The sequence below is a fragment of the Ailuropoda melanoleuca genome, chromosome 9 (assembly GCF_002007445.2).
Source record: "Ailuropoda melanoleuca isolate Jingjing chromosome 9, ASM200744v2, whole genome shotgun sequence".
In the NCBI taxonomy this organism is placed as follows: Eukaryota; Metazoa; Chordata; class Mammalia; order Carnivora; family Ursidae; genus Ailuropoda; species Ailuropoda melanoleuca.
The window spans coordinates 27,967,404-27,983,344 of record NC_048226.1 but is presented as its reverse complement, the minus strand read 5'-3'; the positions used below and the strand labels follow the sequence as shown (position 1 = coordinate 27,983,344).

The window sequence follows — 15,941 nt, the reverse complement described above, 5'->3', positions numbered from 1 at the left end:
TTTTTTTTTAAAGATTTTATTTATTTATTCGACAGAGATAGAGACAGCCAGCGAGAGAGGGAACACAAGCAGGGGAGTGGGAGAGGAAGAAGCAGGCTCATAGCGGAGGAGCCTGATGTGGGGCTTCGATCCCACAACGCTGGGATCACGCCCTGAGCCGAAGGCAGACGCTTAACCGCTGTGCCACCCAGGCGCCCCAACCCACTTTTTAATTTTTTTTCAAGTTTTTCATTTTTTACAATGTAAATATTAAATATTCAATATGTAAGTATTAAACAACACACTGCTGCACAAGCAGTGGGCCAAATAAGAAATCAAGTGGCAAATCAAAATATGTCTCAAAAGAAAAAGAAAACACAATATTCCAAAACCTATGGGATGTGGCAAAAGCAGTTGTTAGAGTGAAATTTATGCCATAACTGCTTGTATTAAGGAAAATAGCTGAAATAAATAACTTAAATGACACCACAAGGACCTGGAAAAAGAAGATCCTTAGCTGAAATTTAGTAGAGGAGGGAAATAACAAAGACAAATCAGAGCTAGAGACCAGAATAATATTAAGTATATATTTAAATTTAAAAAATTTTAACTTTTATATTTGATTTATTAATGCAGAATTTTCTCCTTAGGGGTTCACCTGGCGCAATCACTGCTCCCCGTCTGGCTCCTACTGGTGTCAGTTGGGCTGACAAAGTAAAGGCTCATCATACAGGCTCTCCTGCTGCTTCAGATGTAGCGCCTGCTCAGTCATGCCCACCAGTGCCAGTGCCGAAGGCTTCTCGCAAAAACGGCAAGTGATTTCGGTTTTGGATTTTTTTTTTTTATGGAGTGGGAGAGAATCTTAAGCAGGCTCCATGCCCAGCATGGAGCCTGAAGCGGGGCTTCATCTCACAACCCTGAGATCGTGACCTGAGCCAAAATCAAGAGTCAGACACTTAACCAACTGAGCCACCCCGGTGCCCCAAAAAATGGCAAGTGACTTTGAGTCAATGTTTTTATATAGTAGACAGGTGGAAGCATATGGAGTTTTATATATTTTACTTGAAACTGATGCTAACAGCATTACATATTTATTTTTTATATCATTTATGTGATATTAATTTGCCTTAAAATAATCTTAAAGTAATAAAATAATCTTAAAAAGTGTATGAAAGCTTTTGCAGAACATTCTAGTCTCAGGTTTGCCCTGTGTAAACTTTAAGAGAATTATTTGTTTGTCAATTCATTTATAAGATCTTTTATAACTCTTTTAACTTTAAGTAGAAAAATATTGACTAATTGATTCTCTAGGCAATATACACTTTCAAGTAGCATGTCACCACTTCATTTCACTAATATTTGAATATTATTTTGGTATTAAAATGATACTCAGTTTATCTCTGCTTACACATTTGTTTTCTATACCTTGAAAATAATTATGGGGCACAAAAAAATAGGACTACTTTTCCAAGGGCCTGTTTATCCCATAAGCATTTCCTTCATGGACTTTGACAACAGTGGTGTTTGTACTTTATCATATAAAACTGAGAGTATACAGTGGAGAAGCAGAGTTCATAGGAAGGAATTTTAAGAAGAGATTAGATGGTATCAGCCGTGATTTGGGAAGATAAATGTTGATACAGTGGGGAGGATGGGTACCATGAGGGAGCAACCAGAGACTAGAGAGTGAGATTCTTATTAATCAAAAAGAGAAGTAATGAAAATGAGAACTTATCAAATCTAACCAGAATCTCTTTTGGAACATAGACATAATCTTCGCTGTCTTAACTCAAAATTGTCTGAACTTAGAATATGAAAAACCAAAACTGATTGTCTAATGTAAAAAAAAATTATTTTCCTTCGTAAAGTATTTTTATATAGAAATCCAGAGTGAATTTTTTAAAATTTTAAACATTTACTAAGTTGTGCTAACTTCTGATATATAGAAATGTGTATTCATATAGCTGTATATGTATAAAAATACGCACATAATTCATATTTATAGTAATATTTTGAGTTTTCCTTTGGAATTAATTTCATTTTGTGTCAAATATTTCATCTTTTACAATAAGCCTGTAGTTCATGAGAATCTTCAGTCTATCTGAGGTAAGCAATATAATCCTGGTTAGGAGAGGGATATGGTAGTAGGATGGTAAGAACTGCCTCTAGCCCATACAGGGTGCCTTGGTATAATTTAGAAAAAGGAGCCACATCATCTGAGTAGACACAGCCATACACCAATAAACTTGGTTCTGCGTGGAGCCTGGCAGGATTTCAGTTGTCATTTGCTTTACTTCTTGCTCAAAAAGACTGATTTAATTTGTCTGAGTGTGATCAGATAGAGGGTCCATTCTTTTTCTTCCAACCACTTCTGTTGATTTAGTTGAAGAGGGAGATCTCCTTGATGGAAGATCATTTTCATGTTCAAGTGTGCATATGGCTATGCAGCATCCAAGTGGACTTTAAAGGCCTATCTTAGGAAATAACCCAATGTTCATTCTTTTTTTTTTTAAATAATTTTTTATGATATAATGTTAGTCACCATACAGTACATCCCCAGTTTTTGATGTAAAGTTCCATGATTCATTACTTGTGTATAACACCCAGTGCACCATGCAGTCAGTACGTGCCCTCCTTACTACCCATCACCAGCCTGTCCCATTCCCCCACCCCCTCCCCTTTGAAGCCCTCAGTTTGTTTCTCAGAGTCCATATTCTCTCATGCTTCATTCCCCCTTCTGATTACCCCCCTTTCTTTCCCTTTCTTCTACCGATCTTCCTAGTTCTTATGTTCCATAGATGAGTGAAACCATATAATTGTCTTTTTCTGCTTGACTTATTTCACTTAGCATTATCTCCTCCAGTGCCGTCCATGTTGCAGCAAATGTTGAGAAATCGTTCTTTTTGATAGCTGAATAATATTCCATTGTATATATGGACCACAACCTCTTAATCCAGTCANTTGTTTTTCCTTTTCAACAATTCCTTGCTGATTTGGGGCCTTTTCTGGTTCCACACAAATTTAAGGGCTGTTTGTTCCAGTTCTTTGAAAAATGTCATTGGTATTTTGATTGGGATGGCATTGAAAGTGTAGATTGCTCTGGGTAGCATGGACATTTTAACTATGTTAATTCTTCCAATCCATGAGCATGGAATATTTTTCCATCTTTTTATGTCTTCCTCAATATCTTTCAAAAGNCTTCTTCAGTGTCTTTCAAGAGTGATTTATAGTTTCTAGAATATTGATTCTTTACGTCTCTGGTTAAGTGATTTCTGAAATAGCATAATTTTTGGTGCTATTGTAAATGGAAGGGATTCCCTAATTTCTCTTTCTTCAGTCTCATTGTTCGTGTATAGAAATGCAGCTGATTTCTGAGCATTGATTTTGTATCCTGCCACCTTACTGAATTGTTCTNGCATTACTGAATTGCTGTATAAGTTCTAGTAATTTGGGGGTGGATTCTTTTGGGTTTTCCATATACAGTACATGTCATCTGTGAAGAGAGACAGTTTGACTAGTTCTTTGCCGATTTGGATACCTTTTATTCCTTTTTGTTGTCTGATTGCTGTTGCAAGGACTTTTAGTACTATGTTGAATAATAATGTGTAGATTGGGCATCCTTGTCATGTTCCTGATCTTAAGGGAGAGGCTTCCAGCTTTTCCCCATTGAGAATTATATTTGCTGTAGGCTTTTCGTAGATGGTTTTTATGAAATTGAGGAATGTACCCTCTATCCCTACACTCTGGTGTTTTAATCAGGAAAGGGTGCTGTATTTTGTCAAATGCTTTTTCTGCATCAATTGAGAGGATCATATGGTTCTTGAGTCTTTTCTTGTTGATATGATGNGTGATATGATGCATTACACGGATCGATTTGCAAATGGTTGAACCACCCTTGCATCCCAGGGATGAATCCCACTTGGTCATGATGGATAACCCATTTAATGTACTGTTGGATCCTATTAGCTAGGATCTTGTTGAGAATTTTGCCGTCCATATTCATCAGGGATATTGGTCTATAATTCTTCTTTTTGATGGTGTCTTTTGCCTGGTTTGGGGATCAAGGTAATACTGGCCTCATAGAATGAGTTTGGTAGTTTTCCTTCTGTTTCTATTTTTTGAAAGAGTTTCAGGAGAATAGGTATTATTTCTTTTTTGAATGTTTGGTAGAATTCCTGGGGGAATCCGTTAGGCCCTGGACTCTTGTTTGTTAGGGAGATTTTTGATCACTGCTTCAATCTCTTCATAATTAATCGATCTGCTTAAAAAATCCATTTCTTCCTGTTTCAGTGTTGGTACTTTATAGGTTTCCAGGAAGGTATCCGTTTCTTCCAGGTTGTTTAATTAATTGGCATAACGCTGTTGATAAAAGTTTCTGATGATCCTTCCTCTTTCATTGGTGTTTGTTGTGACCTCTCCCCTTTCATTCATAATTTTATTAATTTGGGTCCTTTCTCTATTCTTTTGAATTAGTCTTGCCAGTGGCTTATCAATCTTATTTATTCATTCAAAGACCGAGCTTCTAGTTCTGTTGATCTGCTCTACTGTGCTCCTGGTTTCTAATTCATTGATATCTGCTCTACTCTTGATCAACTGCCTTCTCGTCCGTGGGTTAGGCCTGTTCTTCTGTTCCAGCTCCAGCTTCTTGAGGTGAGAATATAAAATCTGCATTTTAGATTTTTCTATTCTTTTGAGTGAGGCTTGGATGGCTATGTATTTTCCCCTTAGGACTGCCTTTGCAGTGTCCCATAGGTTTTGGACCATTGTGCTTTCATTCTCCTTGGTCTCCATAAATTGTTTAAATTGATTTTTAATTTCCTCGTTTACCTACTCGTTCTTGAGCAGAATGGTTCTTAGTTTCCAAGTGTTTGAGTTTCTTCCGAATTTTTCCTGTGATTGAGTTCCAGTTTCAAAGCATTGTGGTCTGAGAATATGCAGGGAATAATTTCAGTCTTTTGGCATCGGTTGAGATCTGTTTTGTGACCCAGTATTTTGGCTATTCTGGAGAACGTTCCATTTGCATTTGAAAAGAATGAGTATTCTGTTGTTCTAGGATGTAGTGTTCTATATATATCTATGAGGTCCATCTGGTCTAGTATGTCATTCAGAGCTCTTGTTTCTTTGTTGATTTTCTGCTTAGGTGATCTATTGCTGATAGTGGAGTGTTGAATTCCCCTACTATTAACATATTTTTATCTATATGTCTCTTTATTTTGGTTAAGGTTTGGCTTGTGTATCTTGCTGCCTCCCCTGTTGGGGGTGTAGATATTTATAATTTCATATCTACTTGTTGCATACATCCTTTGAGAATAGTGTATTGTCCTTCTGTTTCTCTAACTACAGTCTTTAGTTTAAAATTTAATCTGTCTGATGTGAGAATTGCTACCCCAGCTTTCTTTTCAGGTCCATTGGCATGAAAATGAGAGCTAATCTGGCAGGTAATTGGCATGGTTTTCCGTGCCTTCACTTTCAGTCTGGATGTATCTTTAGGTTCAAGATGAGTCTCTTATAGACAGCAAATGGATGGGTCATGTCTTTTCATCCAATCTGCAACCCTGTGGTGTTTTATGGGAGCATTTAGGCCATTCACATTGAGAGTGATTATTGAGAGAGATGATTTTAATGATGTCATGTTGCCCGTAAAGATTTGTTTCTGTAGATTGTAAATTTCTGTTCTGTATTACTCTTGGGGCCTCTTTACTTTTATAGAACCCCCCTTAATATCTCCTGTAGGGCTGGTTTCATGGTTATGAATTTGGTCAGTTTCTGCCGAGCCTGGAAGGTCCTTATCTCTCCATCCATTCTGAATGACAACCTTGCTGGATAAAGGACCGTTGGCTGCCTGTTTTTCTCGGATAGAGCTTCAAAAATATCCTGCCAACCCTTCCTCTCATTCCAGGTCTGTGTAGACAGGTCTGACGTTATTCTGTTATTTTTGCCTCTGTACGTGATAAATTTCTTCGCCCTGGCCGCTTTCAGTACTGTATCCTTGGATCTGATATTTGCGAATTGCACTATGACATAATGGCATAGATTTGTCATGGCTGACCTTGGTGGGAGTCCTCTTTGCCTCTTGGACATGAATGCTTGTTTCCTTTCCTAGATTAGGGAAGTTTTCAGCTACAATTTGTTCCGATATCTCTTCTAGACCTCTCTCTTTCTCCACTCTTTCGGGGATGCCGATGATTCTGACATTGGAACCTTTCATTGAGTCAGTAATCTCCCATAATCTACATTCTTGAGATTGGATTTTTTTTGAGCCAAGTTTGTTTTAACTTTCTCTTCTACCATCCCATCCTTCAATTGACTAATTCGTTCTTCTGCCTCGTTTACCCTGGCTGTCAGAGCATCTAGTTTTGACTGCATTTGATTCATAGCATTTTTAATTTCTGCCAGATTCACTCTCACTTCTGCCTTTAGATATTCTATATTCTAGTTAATATTTTCGTTAATATTTTTTTCAAGTCTACACATCATCTTGGCCATTGTTACTCTGAACCATTTCTTGATAATTTGGTTATATCCATATCCATCAGTTCTGTGGCAGAGGCCACAGACTCATTATCTTTTCTTTGTTGGGGGGGATTTCTCCTTCTCGTCATTGTGATGAAGAGAGGTTGTGGGGTTGCCCAGAGCCCAAATTATTTACCGGGACCCAGGTGGTGTGCACTTGTTTTATAGGGACCTTAGGGATGTGGGCTTCTTGATTTTTCAGTCTGCCTTCTGGGGGAGGGTCCTGCTGCGCTGATATTCAGGCAACCCTGTTTAGGTAGAGTCTCCGTGTCCCCTGCGAGGGGGGATGGGGATTGGCACAATGTGAGCTGGCATTTCCAGGCTTTTGTTCTCTGGTGGCTTTCCCTGGCGGTTTTCTGTGGCTTTTCTGAGAGAGCAGCAGTGGCTGTATCCTAGCCTCTGTTTCAGAATAGAGAGATCACTGTCTGCTCTCCACTGAGCTCTCCTGGCCTCTTTACCTCTGTTTCCGTCGGTGCTACCAAAAACCGTGCAGCATCCTGGGTTGTGCACCCCACAGCCAGTGAGCCATCACTTCCAGGGCTGGCACGTCTCTGTCCTTTGTCCTTCTAACACCGCCAGCCACCCCCTGTTCCCATGCGCGCTTCCGAGCTCTCTGTTTCAGTGTGGTTCACTTGCATTCCGAGGTGCCGGTTTTCAGTCAGGTCGCACGCACTCCCGAGCTCCTGTTTTTAGTCCGGTTCCAATGAGCACTCCAGTGCTCTGTTTTTCAGTCTGCCCCGCACGTTCCCGGGCTCACGGTCTCAGTCTGCTCTCTCATGGGTGCAGGTAGGCGAGTCTGGCCTGCTCCCCAGTGCAGGTGGCTACTGCTTCCCGGTGCCCGAGTGCGGCAGCTCCCTCCCTCTTCCGTTTATCTTCTGATATCTCTGCATGGATTCATGGCTCCCTGCTTCATACCTCAGTACTCAGCATTGGAGATGTTCATTTGTAGAGATCCAGAAGTATCTTCCTGCGTCTCAGGCTGATTCCTTGGGTTTTCTGGATGGTCTGGTACATATCCAGCTCGACTCAGGGGACCAGCTGGAAAAGGGGACCTCTACTCCTCTGCTGTCTTTTCCCTCCTCCCCCCAATGTTCATTCTTGATTCCTAAAAATTATGCTGTCAAGCTCGCAGTAGGTGAGCTATGCAATTTCTCTCTATTAAGTGTCCTTAGTGTTGAAGTACAAACTATAAGGAAAGCATATTCCAAAACTAAGATGAATTCATCCCTTGGATGGGAGGTGAAACCGTTGCTCTCAGAGCCTATGCTCTGCTGCCTTTAGCCTGGGGTAGTCCAGAGAGGCTGAAGGGAGGAGAACCTGTGCGCAGTCTCCAGGCTGTGCTTTTGCTCCAGGCCTGTGGGTCAGAAGACCATGGTAGTGGACACCTTGAGCTGGGCCCCTTGGTGAGGTAGGTGCTCTGGAACCATGCCCTGGAGGCTGGCTCCAGCTTCTCTGCTAGGCCCTCCCACTCTGTCTGTCGCTGGAGCCCATGGCTCTTCACCCCAGTTGGGAGACTTTTGGGCCCCAGGGGCCACACTTGTGGTGGGGGCTGCCCCCATCCCCCAGGTGAATTTTTTATACATCTATAGAACCTTGGATTTTAGAATTATGGCAGTGAATTTGTGTTATGAATTAAGGATCAACTTGAGAGTACTGCTTTCTGTTTTTCTTCGATGAAAGATCCCTTTGGAGCTTCTTGGTTCAAAAAGAAATGTTTTATTGGACATAACAAATGGATTGCCACCTTTACTTTACAGATATTCTTTTTTCCATTTTGGTCTCAGTAAGTCGTGTCTGCTTATTTCAAGTAATACTTCTTACTCTTACCCAGTATATTGCCCTTGGTTTCTCTATATAGACTAGTAGTAGTAGAAAATTGAAAGTAGTCGTGAGTTCTTTCTTCTAAGAGAAGGTAAGAGAATGCGGAACCAAGTTTAGTTTTTGTATTATTGAGGAGTCTGAGAAAAATGTGTTAAATCATAATTGCAAAAAATACCTTAAAGGAATCATGGTATTAAGGTATATCATGATTTTGTTTAAAGCATTAATCTCATATTATTTTTGAGTGTGACTCATTTGGTTGAGATGAAATGATAGGTGTTGATTATAACTAGGCTTAAAATTATCCATGTTCATATATCAGGAAATTTTGTTTTTGACTACTTTGGTCTCCAGTTTTGGGGTTTTGATACACTTTTATGGAAGTGAATTATGGTTTATATCTTAAGTAATTTATAATAGCTCTAGCATTGAAGTTTGTAATGATAGCCTATAAAAATGATTTTTGTCATAGGTGACAGTTGGAGCATGTACATTTACTTTCCTCTTTCCCTAAACTCAACTAAAAGGATTGAAAAATAGGACTTAAGGAAAAAGAGATAGGAGAAGAGTTACAGACAAATTTTTGGAAGTTGGAATGTAGACCAGTGGTGACATTTGAGTGAGCTAGCTGAATCCTCAACGCAGAGAGTGGGCAAAACTGTAAAGCAATCCAGTTTGTTCCACAAAACTCCCCAGAGGATAAAAAATGGGGAGCAGTTGTCTCTGGAAGTGAGAATAAAGGTGGGGATTATATGTTAATCATCCCAAATTCTCCCTACTTGCCCTCAACTCTGAATAGTAGGATGATGGTATCTCCTTTACCCCAGCAGAATATTGGAGGTTTATTCTGTATAGAAGGTAGAAGAGATGGTGTCTTACCTGAAGGATACCAGGCACATTGGAAAGTTGGGAGTAGTGATTGATAATAAGGAGGTTAAGTGGAAGACTATCTATAAAGATAATGTTGAGATGCCTCATCCTTGTTTCTACTTCAAGCCCTCTTCTCCCATTGAGTGGCAGATGGTTTGCAGATCAAGAGAACCCACACCTGAGGAACAAATCCATATCCAGTATAGATCATGAGATATTGGTCTTTGAGGCTGATACTGTAATTGGATGAGTGTCTGCTATTCTTAGGAGATTTGGGCAATCTGAAGCCAGACTATGGACTATGGTAGATTGTCTGCAAAGATGGGTGCCAACAATTTCTCTCATTCCTGTGCATGCATGCCACTTCCACTGTCAAGTGGTAGACAGTTTTCCTCCCCTTGAATCTTTGGTTTGCCCTGTGACTTGATATGATCTGTAGAATGTACCAAGAGTGATTGGTAAATTCCCAGCCTAGCCTGTATGAAGCCATGCAAGTTCCATTTTCTCCTTGTTGGAAGCCAGCTACCGTGTAAAGAAGCCCAGAGTAGGCCATTGTATAATAAGAGACTATGTGAGGAGAAAGAGGCTATGAGAAGGAGATCCTAGCTATCTCAGACAACAACTGGTACCAAGGCTTTAGGCATATGATGAGGGCATCATGCACACTTTGGCCTTAGGTGAGCCACTCTAGCTGATATCATGTGGAGATGAGAGGAGACCTCCCTCCACTGAGCACTCTTCAGATTTCTGACTCAAAGAATTGCATGGAAATAACATGGTTAGTATTTTAAGATGCTAGGTTTTGGGCTTGCTATATAAAATATATAATGGGATTATCCAGTATTTGAATAATATGAATTTTAGAAAGAGAGAGGAAGGAGGAAATCATGAAATTAGATAATTAAAGGAAATTTCCTTTAACAGGGTATATAAGTTTCTAGACCAAAAGGGCACATTAAGTGCCCACTGCAGTGGGTTAAAATAGAATGACACCAAAACATGTTAGGAAATTTATGAATACTATCGATGATGAGAGGTTTAAAATTAGAGAACATGGTCATTTTATATGCAAATGACCAAGAATTAGAATGGCATCTGTTGCTGCTAAATTATCCCTAGAAGCCATGAGAAAATTGAGCAATGTTTTCAGAATTCTGAAGGAAAATGATTTCTAATCTTAAATTCTATGTTCAGCCAAATTATCTATTAAATATGAAAGCAGGCTGAAGATATTTTCATTCATGCAAGATCTCAAATTTTTTTTTTTGCCTCAATGGACCCAATCACTACTGGAGGATGCCAGCTCAGAAGAGAGGTGAAGGTAATACTGTATGGTGGTGATCCCAGTGTGATAACTGTGTACCAGGTCTATGGTACAACTAATCCAGATTTTTGATGGTTATAGGGCTCTGGAACAGAGGAATCCAGGACGATAAATGAAAATTTTAAAACATCTGATGTATTTGCACACATCAAGAAGAGAGTTAAAATTTAGGAGAGTTGGGGTTGAATTAATTCTAACTGCAGTAGCAAATATTGAGACTATATAATGGAGAGAAAAGAAATAGGAAAATGCAGAGAAGCACAGAAGAAGCATGCCTGTAAATTGAGTCTGTGAAGTGATAGAGTGAATGGTGTAGAAGTAATGTTTGAAGAGATAGTCCCTAAGAATTTCCCCAAACTGTTAAAAAATAGTCTCATATTTAAGAAGCACTGTGAACTCCAAGCAGGAAAAATAGAAAACAAATCCCATTTAAATGTAATATAATAAAAATACTAAAAACCAGAGAAAGAGAAAATCTTTACAAGTAGAGCCGAAAAAAAAATACTATGGTTGACCATGAACAGTCCTTGAAAATCCATGTATAATCTTTGTCTCCCCCAAAACTTAACTACAATAGCCTATTGTTGACTACAAGCCTTACCGACAACATAAACAATCAACACATTTTATATGCTTTGTGTATTATATACTGTATTCTTACAATAAAGGAAGCTAGAGAAAAAATGTTTATTAAGAAAATCATAAGAACAGATACACTTACAGTACCGTATTAAAAGAAATCTATATATAAGCAGACCCACACAGTTTAAACTCAGTGTTTTCCAAAGGTTAACTATACTTTCAAAGGAGTAAGAGTAAGTTGATAGCTGATGCAAGCCAGATGACAGTGGAATGACATCTTTCAGTTGCTGAAAGAAAACAATTGACAAAATAGAATTCTATATCCAGCAAGAAAGTGAATTCCAGATAAATAAAAATTGAGAGAACTTGTAATCAGCAGAATTACACTAAAAGAAGTACTACAGAGAGTTTTTCAGGTTAAGGGAAAAAGATCCCAAATTGAAACCAAGGAATGCATAAAGGAATGAAGAACATCAGGAGGAGTAAACATGTGGAGCACATTAAATGTTTAGTATCGGCTGTGTGAAACATAATGTCGTGCGAAGCGTGAAATACATACAAAATGACAATATTCCAAAAGACAGGAGAAGAATAAGTGGAGATTATAATTTTTAGGATCCTAGCATTTTCTTTGAAGTTACAAAAATACTGACTTATACTAGACATTATAAGTCAAGGATGTATTTTGTAAATTCAAGAAAACCACAAAGGAGAGTAAAAGAATGTTCAACTAATTAATGCAAAAGAATCCAAGAAAGGAAAAAAAAGAAACATAGAACAGATGAGACAAATCAAAACGAAATTATGAGATGGTAGAAGTAAATGCAAAAATATCAGTTCTTACATTAAAGGTGAATGGTCTATTTAATTTTAATTTTATCTTATTTAAATTCAATTAATTAACATATAGTGTATTATTAGTTTCAGAGGTAGAATTTAGTGATTCATCAGGTGCATATAACACCCAGTGCTCATACCATCAAGTGCCCTCCTTAATGCCCATCACCCAGCTACCCCATCCCACACCCCCCTCCCCTCCAGCAACCCTTAGTTTGTTTCCTGTAGTTAAGAGTCTCTTACGGTTTGTCTCCTTCATTGATTTCATCTTGTTTTATTTTTCCCTCCCTTCCTCTATGATCTTCTTTTTTGTTTCTTAAATTCCACATAGGAGTGAAATCATGTGATAATTGTCTTTCTCTGATTGACTTATTTTGCGTAGTTCCATCCACATCGTTGCAAATGGTAAGATTTCATTTTTTATGATGGCTGAGTAATATTCCACTGTAAATATATTTCATACCTTCTTTATTCCTCTGTCGATGGACATCTGGGCTCTTTCCATAGTTTGGCTTTTGTGGACATTGCTGCTGTAAACATTGCTGTGCAGGTGCCCCTTTAAATCACTATGTTTGTATCCTTTGGATAAATACCTAGTAGTGCAATTACTGCATGGTAGGGTATCTCTCTTTTTATCTTTTTGAGGAACTTCCATACTATTTTCCAGAGTGGCTGTACCAGCTTGCATTCTCACCAAGATTGTAAGAGGGTTCCACTTTCTCTTCATCCTTGCCAACATCTGTTTTTTCCTGACTTGTTAATTTTAGCCATTCCGACTGGCATTAGTTGGTATCTCATTGTGATTTTGATTTGTATTTCCCCCGATGCCGAGTGACGTGGAGCACTTTTTCATGTGACTGTTGGCCATTCGTATGTCTTCTTTAGAGAAATGTCTGTTCATGTCTTCTGCCCATTTCTTGATTGGATCAGTTGGTTTTTGGGTGGTGACTTTGATAAGTTCTTTATAGATTTTGAATACTAGCCCTTTATCTGATATGTCATTTGCAAATATCTTCTTCCATTCTGTCAGTTGTCTTTTGGTTTTGTCCACTGTTTCCTTTGCTGTGCAAGAGCTTCTTATCTTGATGAAATCCCAGCAGTTCATTTTGCCTTTGTTTCCCTTGCCTTTGGTCCCTTGCCTTTGGAGACGTGTCTAGCAAGAAGTTGCTGTGGCCGAGGTCAAAGAGTTGCTGCCTGTGTTCTCTTCTAGGATTTTGATGGATTTCTGTCTCACATTTAGGTCTTTCATCCTCCATTTTGAGATTATTTTTTGTGTATGGTGTAAGGAAATGGTCCAGTTTCATTCTTCTGCATGTGGCTGTCCAATTTTCCCAACACCATTTGTTGAAGATACTGTCTTTTATTCTTTCCTGCTTTGTTGAAGATTAGTCGACCGTAGAGTTGAGGGTCCATTTCTAGGTTCTCTATTCTGTTCTATTGATCTGTGCATCTGTGTGCCAGTACCATACTGTCTTGATGATTACAGCTTTGTATTATACCTTGAAGTCCGGAATTGTGATACCACCGGCTTTGGTTTTCTTTTTCAAAATTCTTTTTGGCTATTCAGAGTCTTTTCTGGTTCCATACAAATTTTAGGGTTATTTGTTCCAACTCTGTGAAAAATGTTGATGGTATTTTGATAGGCATTGCATTGAATGTGTAGCTTGCTCTAGGTAGCATAGACATTTTAATATTTATTCTTCCATTCCATGAGCATGGAATGTTTTTCTATTTCTTTGTGTCTTCCTCAGTTTCTTTCATAAGTCTTCTATGGTTTTCAGAGTACAGATGCTTTACCTCTTTGGTTAGGTTTATTCCTATGTATCTTATGGTTTTTGGTGCAATTACAAACTCCTTAATTTCACTTTCTTATGTCTTATGTTTGTGTGAAATGTGACTGACTTCTGTGCATTGATTTTATATCCTGTCACTTTGTTAAATTCCTGTATGAATTCTGTCAGTTTTTGAGTGCAGTCTTTTGGTTTCACCATAGAATATCATGTCATCTGCGAAGAGTGAAAGCTTGACTTCTTTGCCAATTTGTATGCCTTTTATTTCTTTTTGTTGTCTGATTGCTGAGGCTAGGACTTCTAGTACTATGTTGAACAACAGTGGTGATAGTGGACATCCCTGCCATGTTCCTGACCTTAGGAGAAACACTCTCAGTATTTCCCCATTGGGGATGATATTCGCTGTGGGTTTTTCATATATGGCTTTTATGATATTGAGGTATGTTCCCTCTCTCTCTACACTGTGGAGAGTTTTAATCAAGAATGGATGCTATATTTTGTCAAATGCTTTTTCTTCATTGACAGGATCATATGGTTCTTGTCCTTTCTTTTATTAATGTGGTGTATCATGTTGATTAATTGCAGCCCTTGCAGCCCAGGAATAAATCCTGGTGGTGAATAATCCTTTTAATGTACTGTTCCATCCTATTGGCTAATATCTTGGTGAAAATTTTCGCATCCATGTTCATCAGGGATATTGGTCTGTAATTCTCCTTTTTGGTCAGGTCTTTGGTTTTGGGATCAAGGTAATGCTGACCTCATAGAATGTGTTTGGAAGTTTTCCTTCCATTTTTATTTTTTGAAAGAGGTTCAGAAGAATAGATTGATTCTTTAAATGTTTGGTAGAATTCTCCTGGGAACCCATCTGGTCCTGTACTCTTGTTTGTTGGGAGATTTTTGATTACTGCTTCAGTTTCCTTGCTGGTTATGGGTCTGTTCAGATTTTCTATTTCTTCCAGTTTTGGTGGTTAATATGTTTCTAGGAATGCATCCGTTTCTTCCAGATTGCCTAATTTGTTGGCATATAGTTGCTCATAATATGTTCTTATAATTGTTTGTATTCATTGATGGTTGTGACCTCTCCTCTTTCATTCATGATTTATTTGGGTCCTTTCTCTTTTCTTTTTGATAAGTCTGGCTAGGGATTTATCAATCTTGTTTATTCTTTCATAGGAACAGCTTCTAGTTTTGTTGATCTGTTCCACTGTTTTTTTTTTAATTTCTATTTCATTGATTTCTGCTCTAATCTTTATTATTTCTCTCCATCTGCTGGGTTTAGGCCTTATTTGCTGTTCTTTTTCCAGCTCTTTTAGGTGTAAGGTTAGCTTGTGTATTTGAGTCTTGTTTCTTGAGAAAGGCTTGTACTGCTCTATACTTTCTTCTTAGGACTGCCTTTGCTGTATCCCCAAGGTTCTGAACAGTTGTGTTTTCATTTTCATTTGCTTCTATGAATTTTTTTAATTCTTTAATTTCCTGGTTGATCCATTCATAAAGAACATTCAAGGATGTTCTTTAACCTCCATGTATTTGTGTTCCTTCCAAATTTTCTGTAATGATTTGGTTCAAGTTTTAAAGAATTGTGGTCTAAAAATATTAAGGGAGTAATCCCAGTTTTTGGTACCAGTTGAGACCTGATTTGTGACCCAGTAGGTGATCTGTTCTGGAGAATGTTCCATGTACACTCAAGAAGAATGTGTATTTTGTTGCTTTAGGATGGAATGCTCTGAATATATCTGTGAGGTGCATCTAGTCCAGTGTGTCAGTCAGTATTGATGTTCTGCTTAGGTGATGTGTCCATTCCTGTGAGTGGGGTGTTAATGTCCCCTACTATTATTGTTTTATTATCAATGTGTTTCTTTAATTTTGTTATTAATTGGTTTATATAATTGGCTGCTCCCAATATAGGGGCATAAATATTTACAATTGTTAGATCTTTTTGTTGGATAGACCCTTTTATTATGATAGTGTCTTTCTTCATGTCTTCTTACAGTCTTTGGTTTAAATTCTAGTTTGTCTGATATAAGGATTCCTCTCCCAGCTTTCTTTTTTTTGAAATCAATTAAAGGCAAATGGTCTCAATATTAAATGTTTAAAATTATAATTGCATTAAAAAGTGTGTTCATGTTAAAGTGATATACCTTCAATTTAAAACCTAGAAAAGTCAATAGAAGAAGATGGGAAAAGATATTCTGTACATGTCCTGTTCAAATCAAAGGTGGTGTTGC

At 38.2% G+C, this 15,941-nt stretch overlaps 1 protein-coding gene across 4 annotated transcripts in view; it reads left to right on the top strand.

Moving 5' to 3' along the window:
• Positions 1-15,941, top strand: part of SCAPER (S-phase cyclin A associated protein in the ER) — a 490,627-nt gene that overhangs the window by 77,981 nt on the left and 396,705 nt on the right. For all 4 annotated transcript variants that reach the window (XM_034668001.1, XM_034667999.1, XM_034668000.1 and 1 more), the window contains exon 6: positions 630-790. In XM_034668001.1, coding sequence (XP_034523892.1) covers positions 630-790 — 161 coding nt within the window. The remainder of the gene's footprint in view (positions 1-629; positions 791-15,941) is intronic.